We start from the raw sequence: 13,423 nt of genomic DNA on the forward strand, positions 1-13,423 counted from the left end.
TTTCAAACTTAAAAAACAAAAAATAGCAACAAAAACAACAATTTCTATTAATCGCTCTCATCGGATAATACGAATATATCTTTCGCGCGCTGATAACGCGCTTGGGTTATCTTCAAGTTGGCCAATTTACGCTTGTCCATGGTTTGTGCGGCGCTCTTGGCCGACGGATCGGTGCTGCCCAGGCCAGTGGTGCCCTCGTTGGCCACGACATTGATCTGGATATGGATAGGAAAGGATACAGATAAATATGTATAGGCTTCCTTAGACTACCATATGCAACCTACAGGAGTTAGCAATCCTTGATTGCCCTTGCCCAGCGTTTCGCCCTTTTGCCAGCCAAGTTGGCTGAGCATTTTGAAGCCCTTGTTGGAGCTGGCTATTTCACTGCATAGATAATATAGACATAGATTAAAGCTCATCTTCTCACAGTCTAGACTTTCCACTTACGTGTGCACGCAGGCCACCTCGGTCTTCTCCTTGTCTGTGCTGCTGCCCACCTTGATGCGTCGCTGAGCACTGCGATCATTATAATTTGGATTGGGATTGCCGCTCGACTCCACAAATTCTAGAATAATATTTATAATAATAATACATCATTATCATTGCGCATCAATTTATCCACCCAAAAACTCACTTTCATTCTCCAGGCCGTATTTCTTTTGAAGCTTCTTCAACTGCTCCTTGTGTGTCAGCGTATTCCCGGCCCCAGCTGGCGCAGTTGCAGCTGGTTGCGTTTCGATGAGCAGTCCCGGCTCACACAAGCCGCAAGTGCTATTCCCCTCGTGCACATGGCAGAGCAACTTGGTCTGGCCAATGCTGATGACGCTGCCATGCACCAGATCAAATGTTTCGCTGGCTTCCTTCGATTCGGACATGCGAGAGCCATTGAGAATGGTGCCGTTGCGAGAGCCCAGATCACGGCACTTGTAGACGCCCTGCTTTGTATCGTAGTGGAAGTTCAGATGGCACTTGCTGACATTCACATCCGGAATGATGACATCGTGGGCTCCTTCCCTGCCCAGCGAGCCGCCCTTGTAGGTAATCAAGTGAAGGCTGCCCACGGTAAGGTCCTGGACGTTTGTCTCCTGCACAATGATGCGCAGCGAGGGTGGATACTTTTTGGCAATGTCTGGCGAGGATTAGACAAAGATTAGCATACATATATATATATATATATATATATATTGAGTCTAGTTTAAATGCGGATAAAAACTCGAATTTCTTTAGACACCTTGAAAGCGACTGTTGGACTTGAAGATGGGCACGCCGGAGGACTCCTCACCGTCATCCTCCCCGTTGCTGTTGCTGCTCTCCCCATCGCTCGACTCCGAGCTGGAGCTGCTCGAAGATTGCGACAGTTCGCCGTCTTCGACATCGCGAGCCCTGCGCTTGCGACTCCCCTCGCTGTCCGAGTCCCTGTGACGCTTCTTCGACTTGTGGCGACGATCCTTTCTCTTCTTTTCCTTCGCATGCTTCTTCTTCGCCTTGCGCTTGCTCTTGGCAGCGCGATCTCTGAGCTTTTGCTTCTCTGCCTTGATCTGCTTCAGCGTTGCTTTGTCCGTGATCACGCCACCGTATTCATCGAACTCCACCTCATCGTGCAGATGGTCCTCCTCGTTATCCTGCTGCTCCTTGTCGCCACCGCCAGCGGCGCTGTTTGCCTAAAAGCGGATAAAAGAAAAGAAATCCGCGTTTTTATCGCACATTCGAAGGCACAGCGCTTACCTAATGCATTGCAACGCATTCGGTCTATGCGCAGATTGCGAAAACGTGCTAAAAATCTAAGAGACTCGCTCTTAACGGAGCAGTAGTAGAAGGGTGTAGACGAGCGGATAGGAGTAAAAGAATGATCATTAAGTTTAATCAATCAGCGAAATTCACACTTGTTGCAACTGCCACAGACTCACCTGCACCTGTGCCTGTGAATGGAATTCATACGAATCTTTCGACTGATCGTAGCTGTAGTAGCAGCCCGTATTGCCATCATAATAGAGACCATATTCCTGAGAGAGAGAGAGAGAGAGAAGGAAGAGGCAGAGTCAGAGTCAGTTTGTATATATCAAGCAGAGGCATTGCTGTCGGTTCATTGCTTGTCGATAACCTCCAGCGTGTTGGCACGTCATAAAGATTACGTTGATGTAAATGATACACATATATAGACAGTATATACGTACGTACACTCTCTGCCAATACTTACCGCATTATAGTAGTAGCCAGTCTTGGGATCATAGTACAGGCCCGACGTGGGCTCATAGACGAAATTGTTCAAGTTCTCTGCATGCTTTGCCGCTTGACGCATTTCGTCCACAAAACTAAACGCAGCCGTGGCCGAAACTGTAAAGAGTTAATATATATATATTATATTTATATATGTACTAATATTTTAGATCTAGTCTTATCGCCTAGTTAGCCTGTGCCAAATCGCTTACATCATTTACCAGGGACCTTACGCTAATCTTCCGCGCACTTTGACGCAAACTTGGCGCTTGGGGATTATCAACTTTTCCATTTTATAGTAAAAATAAGGAAATAATTAAGATTAAATGTGTAACGGGCCTGACTACAACAACGCGAAACAATATAATAAAAACTGTTTTCTACAGGCAAATAAACTAGGCTAACTGCAAATAGTGGGAAATAGGGGTTAATTGAAAAATTATTATATTATTATTATTCTTAATTGATAAAGTTTAATGTATATATTTATAAAAGAATGCGTATCGGAGAGTTAAAAGAATTCTCTATTCAAGGAGAGGTTATACAAATTTAATTTGATTTAGTTTCAGTATTGGACTTCAGTCTGAGTTTTAATTACATGGAAGATACTTGAAGTTCCATAAACTATATGGTCATTATCAACAGTTGATTCGCTATAGATAATTGCATCTGTTACAATGTAAGATTATAGTCTGAAGATCAAAATTATACTTGTTTGTCACTTAGTATCTGTTATCTAAAGTTCTTAAAATAATAAATAATAACTGAGCTAAGCTGTGTTAGAAATAATAGATAAACATTTTAGTTCTTGTATAAAGAGCTCGTCACGATTTCAGAACAGCCTATCCATACAATCTATGTACACATATATCACACAAAACAGTTGTAGAAAGTATTAGTACAACTTTTAGATCATGTATAAGAAAACAGATTTTTTTCTCTTTAGTAACTTCAACAAACTTGTTATACGAGACGATTACTATATGTAAACAAAGCTTTTGCGCTACAGAATTACTGCATAATGTGGATTAGAAAGAAAGAATGGTTTGAAAAAATGTGGTTTCGTATGAACAAAAGCAATTCCAAGAATTTAAGCCGCTTGCGCATATCAAATCATACGACTTCAATGGCCTATAAATGTTTCATAGCCTAGACATCTATTCTCAGACTAATTAACAGACTTAATTAATATGCCCTAAGGTAGCTGCATCAAAAGAGGCTGGCAAGCTCTATCCGGCGTATAAGCTCTATCGCCTTTGGGTAGCACACGTTGTGTGTTTCTACTTATGTTTCAGCAGATTTAGTTGATTTGTTTTCTAATTGATGCTAGCTTAGATTACACAGTTATAAACTGCGAACGCGAAAATTTGAGCTACTGCAATTCTTATCAAGTGCCGCAGCGGCAGCAGCAGCAACAGCAGCAACAGCAGCAGCGACTGCAGCCACAGTTGGCGACGTTAGCAGGTGCTTGTATGTGGTCTGGTTAGTCGTTACTCATCATTCGAGCCAGGCGGATAGCAACGGTGCAATAGAACATTGAAGAAAATGGTCGATGTAGAAATACGTGAGCTTATGCAACCCTTTGTGCTGAGCGATTACCAGGTGCAAGAGGTCTACAGCCGTTTCTGCAACGAGACAGCCAAAGGATTGCGACGGAGCACACACGAACAGGCGAGCACAAAATGCTTTCCCACATATGTCCAGGACTTGCCCACCGGTGACGAGATGGGCAAGTATTTGGCCCTGGACCTGGGTGGCACCAACTTCCGCGTGCTGCTTGTTACGCTCAAGGGACACCACGATGCCACAGTCGAGTCGCAGATCTATCCCGTGCCCAAGAACCTGATGACTGGGCCGGGCGTGGAGCTGTTTGATCATATTGCAGAATGCTTGGCCAAATTTGTGGCCAAGCACGACATGGATAAGGCCTATTTGCCGCTGGGCTTCACCTTCTCCTTTCCCTGCGTCCAGTTGGGTCTGAAGGAGGCGATGCTGACGAGGTGGACGAAAGGCTTCAGTTGTCCCGGTGTCGAGGGCCACGATGTGGGCCAAATGCTGCACGACGCCATTCAAAGGCGCGGAGACGCAGAGATTGCAGTCGTCGCTCTGCTCAATGACACGACTGGCACGCTGATGTCCTGCGCACATCGCAATCCCGAATGTCGCGTGGGCGTCATTGTCGGCACCGGCTGCAATGCCTGCTATGTGGAGCAGGTGGAGAATGTGGAGCTGCTCGATCCGAATTTCAAACGCAGTCGCAGCCAGGTGATTGTGAATGTGGAGTGGGGCGCCTTTGGAGAGAACGGACAACTGGACTTTGTGCGCACGGATTACGATCGTGAAGTGGACCGAAAGTCGATTAATCGCTCAGAGCAGCTGTTCGAGAAAATGACCGCAGGCATGTATTTGGGCGAATTAGTGCGTTTGGTGCTGCTGCGCGCCCTGGAGAGGAACAAGATCTTTAAGCTGTGCCCCAAACGTGCCGCCTTCGTTGCGGTGCTGCAGAACAATGTGGATATCTTCGAGACGAAACACATATCGGAGATAGAAGAGGATTCCTTTCCCGAATTCGCAAGCACCAGACGCATTGTAAAGGAGCTTTTTGGACTGGATAAGGCGTCCGTGGAGGACTGCCAGAAACTGAAATACATCTGCGAGTGTGTGGCCAGGCGTGCTGCAACTTTGGTGGCTATTGGCATCAGTGGACTGATTAACAAAATCCCTGATCGTAAGGTTGTGGTTGGCATGGATGGATCTGTTTATCGCCTTCATCCGAAATTCGACAGTTATATAAGGGAAATGATGCAGAAGCTGGTCAAGCCGGATAAGGAATTCGATATTATGCTCTCCGAGGATGGTTCGGGGCGTGGAGCTGCGCTCGTGGCTGCCGTCGCCAGCAAATCAACATGAAAACCAATATACTCCGTTTCTCATTGCGAACGGATATAATTAAGCAATCCACAAAATATCTTCCATGTAGAATTTAATATAATTAATAAATTGTTGTAATATTTTAACACTTACGCTCTTTTCCCTCTTCTCCGTCCACAACATTGTCCTTTGTCTCTTTTGTTTCGCCATTCGCTAATTTTTCATCTGAAGTTTTTGCTTCCTTGTTGAGCTGCAAGAAAATTTCATTTTAGTCTTGTCAAGAAACCTTTCGATCTGCAAATCTCACAAAATGCTTTAGCCTTTGCTTATATGACGCAATCTTTGTATCGTATTTCCTTATAATTCCGTGTAATTTTTCTATGTAATCGTAAATTTGCTTCTGCTCCAATTTCTCCACATCTTCCATAGATTTGAGCTCTATAAAATCGTGAGCCGAATCATCTTCTACGGCTGCCTGGCTGGTCTCGACCGTTTCTGACATTGTTGATGTGTATTTATATTGATTTTTTCATTAGTTAAATTGTCATCGTTTTATGAAAACTACTTTGTTTCAGTTGTTCACTCGGGCAGCGTCTTTTTATTTGTGGAGCATCGCATTTTTGCACCGGTTAAAATGTTTTTAGTGAAGTGCTGGAAAATGCTTTATTTTTAGTGATGGGCGAAAAGAAAATATCACATTCGGAAATACGATTTTAGTAATTTTGAATATAAACATTAAATTTCAAATATATTGTACCAATATAATTAGAGATTTATTTCATATTTTAAGGAATAGTATTATGGTAAAGAATTTAATTAATTTTGCGTGAATGGGTTTATTATGAAATTCACACACGAACAGCAACAACTTGTTGCTCTCTGTTATGTCCCGAAGCACTGTTAGGATTTTTCTAGTTAATTTAATTTGGTCACATTGCAGAACAGAAAACAATGGTCAACAATGAAAAATAACGGGTAGTAAAGTTGTTTGTTTATATAAATTAAAATATTAATAACTAAATATATTTGAATAGCAAATTAAAAGGAAAAACACTGTTTATTACTGGCGCGTCCCGTGGCATAGGCAAGGCGATTGCCTTAAAAGCAGCCCGAGATGGTGCAAATATTGTAATAGCTGCCAAGACAGCTGATCCACATCCAAAATTGCCTGGCACAATTTATACAGCAGCTGAGGAGAGTAAGTGAATATGAAAAGAGGACAATTATGTTAACCAACATTACATGTTTATTAACAGTTGAAAGAGCTGGGGGCAAAGCTTTGCCCTGCATTGTGGACGTACGCGATGAAAAGCAGGTGCAACAAGCGGTTGAAGCAGCCGTTGCTAGATTCGGAGGCATTGATATTTTGATAAATAATGCGAGTGCCATATCAAAAACTCCTACACTTAAAACTGATATGAAACGCTATGATCTCATGCAGAATGTTAACACAAGAGGCACCTTCTTGGTGTAGGTGCAATGCTTATCATATCGTCTTTGATTCAGAATATAATTTCAACTTTATCTCTACAGCTCCAAAGCCTGTTTGCCTTATCTGTTGAAAAGCGATAATCCTCACATCTTGAACATGGCTCCCCCGCTGAACATGAGCCCCCGATGGGTAGCAGATCACGTTGCTTATACTATATCCAAATATGGCATGTCAATGTGTGTTCTGGGCATGTCGGAGGAATTTCGCGACAGGGGCGTGACAGTTAACGCGCTTTGGCCTCGCTTCAAAGTTCATACGGCAGCTATTGATATGCTCTTTGGACCTGAGGGTGAATTATTTGCACGCAAAGCAGAGATAATGGCAGATGCTGCGTATGCCATAATATGTAGAGACTCTAGAGCATTTACGGGAAACTTTTTCATTGACGAAGAAGTTTTGTTGGATGAAGGCGTAACAGACTTGAGCAAATATGCCTGCTATCCAGAAAATAATAATAAATTGAGTTTAGCTTTATTTATAGATGATAGACATCCTCTAGCTAAATTGTAAATCATTTGTTTTGTGATTAATTGTTGAATTTAGAATAGGATAAAAGTTGTGGCAGATGCTACTTAAATCAGTTTCTATGTATGTCTGTCTAACAAAGGAAAGAGCGAAGAAGAGCTACAGCCTACGCAACAGAGAGCGTCGTTTAAAACTCGACTGCAACGACCTCTACCTCTCACCGGGCTCATCATTTGAGAGCGACTCAGGCTGATGCCTATATAAAGGGAAGCAGCGGCAGCATTTCTTCAGTCGCCCAGGCCTGGTGGGGGTCAATCGTGCAGTGCAAAAAAAGTAAAGTGCGTGATTATTAAAGACTTGGCGCTAATGCTGCATTTTAAAATTAAGTAAAATATGTACGTTATTCATTTAAATTTAAGGCGCTTAAGTGTGACCACCTGGCAAAAGTTAAAATAGTCGGTTTTCCTTACTCAAATTGATAACAAGTAAACAATAGACATTTTAAATCGATCGCGATCTGGTCACTTTTGCTTACTGCTCTCTTTAGATTAGCAGAAAGTTTGCTAAGAGTAAGAATGAGGAACTCTGGGTAATTATTGAAGTTTGACCATTGTGGGTAAATTATATTGACAAAGTAAGTAGAAAATTACAGGGCAAGACACTGTTCATCACAGGAGCATCTCGTGGCATTGGCAAAGCAATCGCTTTGAAAGCAGCGCGGGATGGCGCAAATATTGTGATAGCGGCTAAAACAGCTGAGCCACATCCAAAATTGCCTGGCACCATTTATACGGCAGCTGAGGAGAGTACGTAGTGCACTTTGTACTTGAGTTGAACTGGAAATGATATTTGTGTTATCTTGATATCAATCCACAGTCGAAAGGGCAGGTGGCAAAGCTCTGCCCTGCATTGTGGACGTACGCGATGAAAAGCAGGTGCAACAGGCGGTTGAAGCAGCTGTGGCTAAATTCGGAGGCATCGATATTGTTATTAACAATGCGAGTGCCATATCCCTTACGCCGACCCTGGAGACGGACATGAAGCGCTATGACCTGATGCAGAATATAAATACAAGAGGCACTTTCTTGGTGTAAGTGGAGGTTTTTCGCGTATGGAAATGGGAGCTCTTTCAAGATTTCTTAATTCTCGCAGTTCCAAAACCTGTTTGCCTTATCTGCTGAAGAGCGATAATCCACACATCTTGAACCTATCTCCCCCTCTGAACATGAAGCCGCATTGGTTTGCCAATCATACAGCTTACACCATAGCCAAATACGGCATGTCGATGTGTGTCCTTGGCATGGCCGAGGAGTTCCGTTCTCAAGGCGTGGCCGTCAATGCCCTTTGGCCTCGGACAACAATTCATACGGCTGCAATTGAAATGCTGAGTGGTTCGGAGAGTGCCAAATACGCGCGGAAACCTGATATAATGGCAGATGCCGCATATGCCATTATTTGCAGAGATGCCAGGGAATACACTGGCAATTTCTTCATGGACGATGAGATTTTGTTGGATGTGGGCGTTCGGGATTTTAGCAAATATGCTTGCAGCCCAGAGAACATGCATAACCTCCAATTAGATATCTTTTTAGATGATGAAGGTCCTTTTGCCAAACTGTAAATTTTATATATTTTTATTGTTCTTACAAAATAAATTTTGTTATCAAATCATTTGAATTGCCGCGCAATTAAGTGGCTCCGATAGTTTTGCGTGCTTATGAATCGATACTTGCTGTATTGTGGTGAGCAATTTAGTTCATCTGAACTATTGTGTGGTGTCACTACAAAATGCATGCAATGCATTATTAATTTAAAATGTTTAATTAATATTTTCTGTTAATGAATGATATAAATATATATAATGACACTTAAAAACTTAACAATTTTTGTATACAGCTGATTAATCACTAACTATGAATTGGCGCCAAAATCTGGAACTGCAATTATATCGATAGACGCGTGAATACGATAGACTTGTTCATTCGTTTATATGAACCATATATCGCTTGGTTTTCTGTTCATTTGTCATCATATATGAGTCAGTTCAGTAGAAATAACGCGACTCTTTGAAACGGACGCTTACATGTGCCAAAATGCAGAAAGTATTTTGTTTATTTCTACTGCTATTTGTATCACAAAATGTGTGTGAATCGGCGAAATTGAACCATCCGCGTGTTCTGCTGCCGATATTTCAAGACAAATCCATCAATTTTACGCTGGAAGTCGTCGATCCCAATTGCTATAAATGGTGAAACATCGCAGCAGCCGGCGTCTGCTTTATAACCTAAAAGCAGATTACTTATATTAATGGTTTTATTTTTAGGACATCTTCGCGCCAAGATCTGATAAGTGTCACGCCTGTGCAAAATGGATTTTCGGAGTGCTCAAGCCAGGCCATAGTCACCGTGCAGACACGTGAGCGGCGTCGCAACACGGCGATTGTCTTCGCCGAGGAGGTGGCCACAGGCGCAACGCTCCGCTGTGATGTGATTGTGGATACGATTGACCGGCTGAATGTGCGCACAGCCACCAGACAGCTGTACCTGGAGGAAGCGCCAGCCACATTCGAGCTGCACGCCTTTGACTCGCAAGGCAATGAATTCTTTACGCTGGAAGGCATCGAGTTCAACTGGGACATATCCTCACCGAGTAATAATATGCCACCTGCCCTACGCTTCCTCACCTTCTCGGACAGTCCGTTCCATGTGGTGCCGCCGTCGCTGGAGAAATTCGAAGCAGCTGGCGTCAAGGGCTATATGATCCTGCTGGAGGGCATCAATACGGGCACCTCCAAAGTTGCTGTCAGCATGCCCCAGCCAGAGTACAGACATGTACCGCCCGTCGAGGTGTACATCAGTGTGCTGGCCAACATAATAATTGAGCCCTCGGAGGTGACCATCATGGCTGGCGATACGATCAACTTTCGCATAATGCAACTGAAAATGGACAGACTTCATGACATAACAGCCAATAAGCAATACTATTTGGAGGTGGAGGACGAGAATGTGGCCTACATGAAGGGCAGCGTAGCCACGGCCTCTCGCCTGGGTCGCACTCAGGTTTATTTGCGCGATCACAATATGCCAAAGGAGAGCTCATCTGAGAAGCCCAAAGGACCCAGCGCTCTGCTGACCGTTGCGGAGCCCCAGAAACTTGGCATTAGCTTGCTGCCGCACAACAATTGGATTACTGTGAAGGGCGAGCGTCATGAGGTTGCATTGGACTTATATTCCGCCGATGGTCAAAAGATTACGCTCGGCACTCGCTACAATATTGGCTCCGAGCTGGATGAAGGTCTGTTCAAGATACTCCAGAGGACGCGCAATGGCAGTCGATTGTACGGAGAGGCGCGAAGACAAGGATCCACCCAGATATATGGATCTTATAAGGATGTAAGATATATATATACTGCCTTATCGAGTGTATTTTATATTAATGTACGATCTTTTACAGCTCTCTGTGCAGGCAGAGATGCAAATCTTTGGGGAGCTCAGGCTGGAGCCCGTCAAAGTAATTTTGCCCTACGATCCGAATACCATAAAGCCGCAAAAGTTTCAATTTCATGCCAGTGGCGGAGACTCCAACTACGTGTGGTACTCGGGCAATCCGCACTTGCTGCAAATCGATGGCCAGGGCTTGGCCACCACGGAGATACGAGATGTGCGCATGGCGGGTGTGTCGCAGGAGATAATTGACTCCGGAGTGCAGCTGACGGCACACACCATAGTCCGCGTGGGATTGGCGAAGAATCAAAAGATTTCTCGGCAAGCACAAATCTACTTTTTGCCACCGAAGCGGCTGGAGGTCAAGCAATACAATTTTGAGACAGCTCTGAAGGATTACGTGCGACTCCATGTGGCTGTCTACGCGCATGTCAATGGCAGCTATGTGCCCTATACCAAATGCGATAACTTGCACTTCCAGCTGGACTTTTCCCATCAGATATTGCAGCTGGAAAATGGGCCAGCCGCAGACGCACAGGATGTACTGGCTCCGGAGGCTTGTCATATTCTTAAGCTGCGCAGCACTGCCGTGGGCAGCACCCTGTTGCGCATCTCATATAGTTTCCAGGATAAAGTCCTGCAGGACTCGGTTGATTTGCACGTCTTTGAGCCGCTGTCAGTGCTGAATCCTGTAGAGAATGAAATAATTCTGCCCATTGGCGCTTCACGCAATATCATCTACGCCCATGGACCCCAGCGCATCTTTACGCTCGAGGCGGATCTCAACAAGGACACGAAATACGATGGCAAAGTCCTCAGAGTTTCGGAAATCGATTTCGATACACAGAACGCTTTGACGGCCTTCACTGTGCTCTGCCTGGAGCTGGGCGAATCGGAGTTCACGTACCGTGTGTACAATCAACTGGCCACGCCCAATTTCGCTGCCTACCACGCCAAGATAACCACCAAGGTGCACTGCGTGCGGCCACGTTTCCTCAAGCTCTATGCTCGGCAGCAACTGCGCCAATCGTGTCCCGTGGAGCTGCGCTCGTCGCTGTTGTACCTCAAGGACGAGGAGAACAAGTTCAAGATTGAGATTGAAGTGCAGGATGTGAAGAATCGCAAGCTAATGAACATCAGCTCGCTGTGGCTGGAATGGGAGCTCGCTGCTGGCGATGAGCGTTATCAAACGGACAGCATTCCCCACCAGCAGCTGGCCGAAGTGGAGCTCTATCATAACGTACGATTGCCCACCAGAGATGTGCTAGTCCTGACCTTGAATGAGGTCGCGCCTAATTTCCGCATCAAGGGCACAGTCTCACAGTACGACGCGAAGCTGCTCGCGAAGCTGGGCATCCAGCCAGAGCATCCAAACTTTGGAGTGAAGAATGTGAGCGAATGTGATATCGAGTAGCAGTTATATATTTCTAATACATCTCCATTATTGCAGGTGAAGACAGGTGAAATCACGAAGCCTGTGATTGAGAACGAGATACGTTTCCATACCGTCAATAGCACATTGTTGCCCACGGATCATATCAGCATTTACTTGGCGCCCTCGCACAACGAGCACATTTCCATAGCTCAGGGCAGCGGATTCTTTCAATTGGAGCTCACCGAGCATGGTGTGGTGCAAGTCACCCATGATGAGAAGCTGCAGCGGCTGGTGCTAACTCCCCAGCGCTTGGGTCATGTGCGATTGGAGCTCACCGATCTCTGTCTGATGAACGAACCGACGTATTTGTCCATCTCTGTGGTGGGCATCGGATCGATCACTGTGCGTGCCCTGGATCGAGTGGAGCGAACGAATACCATCGAGGCCATTGTGCAATTGTTCGATACGAACGAGAATCCATTGCACATCGATCCGAATATGCTGAGCGTCTATCAGCTGTCGCAGTTGGTGTTTGATCCCACCATATTGACTGTCAAGCTGGATGAGCAGGACAATTTGAACGTTGGCGAAATACGCTACAGCATAATGGGCAACAACATTGGCGAGACCAAGATTGTCTTCCAGTCGGGCAAGGGGGAGCGTCAGGTGTCCAGTGAGCCGCTCAACGTGCAGGTCTTTGCGCCCATGCGTCTCTATCCCAGGAACTCGACGCTCGTCGTCGGCTCGAGCATACAAATCTACTACCAGGGCGGACCGCAACCAAATACCAATATCGTTTACATCGTGCACGAGGAAAAGGTGGCAAGTAAGTGGTGGGCGGCTATAGCAGCTATACGAATCGATCAATTAATCGTATTACTCTTTCGCCTGCACAGCTATGAGCTCCGCCATAGTCACAGCGCACAAATTGGGCGTTACGCGCATAACTGGCCGCTGTTTGCTGAAGAGCCCCATCAGTGGCAAGGATGAGATTGTCTCCGAGGATACAGTGGACGTGCGCGTTGTCGCCCTAACTGCCGTCCAGGTGCGCACGCCACTTGTGCGCATACGCTCAGGCGCTGTGATGCCTGCCACGCTGTGGGGCCAACCAGATCTGTCGCCCATGGTGCTGGGCACACTGGAGAATATGCGTATCACCTGGTCAGTCAATCAGCCGGATGTTGTGGAGATCTTCAATGTGTTTACGGCAGCGGGTGAGTTGGCTATGTATATACATGTATGTATGTATATATTGTCAGCGTGCACAGATACCGCATTGTGGCGCAGAGATTTCAGCTCAATGCCCACCAAGTGCACGCAGATCAAACAGTTCTACGATGAGCTTGCATGGTTGAGCTCCAGTGCAGGAACAGATACGGAACGTACAAGGCTTCCAGCTCAAGCTGAATAGTGCTAAAGCTAGAAGCATTTAGATATCTAATTAATTTTGTAGAGTCTTCCCCTTAAATATAAGTTGTATATAGTAATATAACTAGTTAGTTGTAGTATATACAAATATATTAGTTGTAGAATATAAATATGTATATGAAGTCCACAATA

The 13,423-nt window shown here is 45.1% G+C and overlaps 5 protein-coding genes across 7 annotated transcripts in view; 4 read left to right on the forward strand and 1 right to left on the reverse strand.

Moving 5' to 3' along the window:
- Positions 1–23: 23 nt before the first annotated feature.
- On the reverse strand, positions 24–5,722 carry LOC108655022 (angiogenic factor with G patch and FHA domains 1). 3 transcript variants are annotated; one of them, XM_018106698.3, is made up of 9 exons: positions 5,396–5,722; positions 5,242–5,338; positions 2,198–2,334; positions 1,908–2,003; positions 1,726–1,795; positions 635–1,129; positions 448–565; positions 285–384; positions 24–215 (listed from the first exon to the last, which is right to left on the reverse strand). In XM_018106698.3, exons 1-9 carry the CDS (start codon positions 5,588–5,590, stop codon positions 48–50), a joined length of 1,476 nt encoding a protein of 491 aa, XP_017962187.1. In that variant the 5' UTR covers positions 5,591–5,722; the 3' UTR covers positions 24–47. The 3 variants fall into 3 exon arrangements, with proteins under 3 accessions (XP_017962187.1, XP_017962186.1, XP_017962185.1); XM_018106697.3 differs by lacking the exon at positions 1,726–1,795 and adding an exon at positions 1,232–1,661 and having other exon boundaries at positions 1,914–2,003; positions 5,396–5,720; XM_018106696.3 differs by lacking the exon at positions 1,726–1,795 and adding an exon at positions 1,232–1,661 and having other exon boundaries at positions 5,396–5,720.
- On the forward strand, positions 3,619–5,234 carry Hex-C (Hexokinase C). The gene has a single exon (XM_018106700.3). It carries the CDS (start codon positions 3,763–3,765, stop codon positions 5,125–5,127), a length of 1,365 nt encoding a protein of 454 aa, XP_017962189.1. The 5' UTR covers positions 3,619–3,762; the 3' UTR covers positions 5,128–5,234.
- Positions 5,723–5,894: 172 nt separating the features above from the next.
- On the forward strand, positions 5,895–7,157 carry LOC108655154 (hydroxysteroid dehydrogenase-like protein 2). The gene is made up of 4 exons (XM_018106881.3): positions 5,895–6,063; positions 6,123–6,286; positions 6,345–6,558; positions 6,622–7,157. The coding sequence occupies exons 1-4, from the start codon at positions 6,050–6,052 to the stop codon at positions 7,088–7,090; spliced, it is 861 nt and encodes a 286-aa protein (XP_017962370.1). The 5' UTR covers positions 5,895–6,049; the 3' UTR covers positions 7,091–7,157.
- A 293-nt stretch (positions 7,158–7,450) lies between these two features.
- LOC108655153 (hydroxysteroid dehydrogenase-like protein 2) lies at positions 7,451–8,685 on the forward strand. The gene is made up of 4 exons (XM_018106880.3): positions 7,451–7,634; positions 7,688–7,851; positions 7,922–8,135; positions 8,198–8,685. The coding sequence occupies exons 1-4, from the start codon at positions 7,621–7,623 to the stop codon at positions 8,664–8,666; spliced, it is 861 nt and encodes a 286-aa protein (XP_017962369.1). The 5' UTR covers positions 7,451–7,620; the 3' UTR covers positions 8,667–8,685.
- Positions 8,686–9,061: 376 nt separating this feature from the next.
- Gp210 (nucleoporin 210) overlaps positions 9,062–13,423 on the forward strand; it is a 28,600-nt gene continuing 24,238 nt past the window's right edge. The window contains exons 1-5 of the mRNA XM_030382156.2: positions 9,062–9,293; positions 9,369–10,437; positions 10,499–11,878; positions 11,939–12,689; positions 12,760–13,077. Coding sequence (XP_030238016.1) covers positions 9,139–9,293; positions 9,369–10,437; positions 10,499–11,878; positions 11,939–12,689; positions 12,760–13,077 — 3,673 coding nt within the window. The 5' untranslated portion in view covers positions 9,062–9,138. The remainder of the gene's footprint in view (positions 9,294–9,368; positions 10,438–10,498; positions 11,879–11,938; positions 12,690–12,759; positions 13,078–13,423) is intronic.

This window comes from Drosophila navojoa, chromosome 5 (assembly GCF_054131105.1).
Source record: "Drosophila navojoa isolate 15081-1374.11 chromosome 5, UAZ_NAV_1.0, whole genome shotgun sequence".
In the NCBI taxonomy this organism is placed as follows: Eukaryota; Metazoa; Arthropoda; class Insecta; order Diptera; family Drosophilidae; genus Drosophila; species Drosophila navojoa.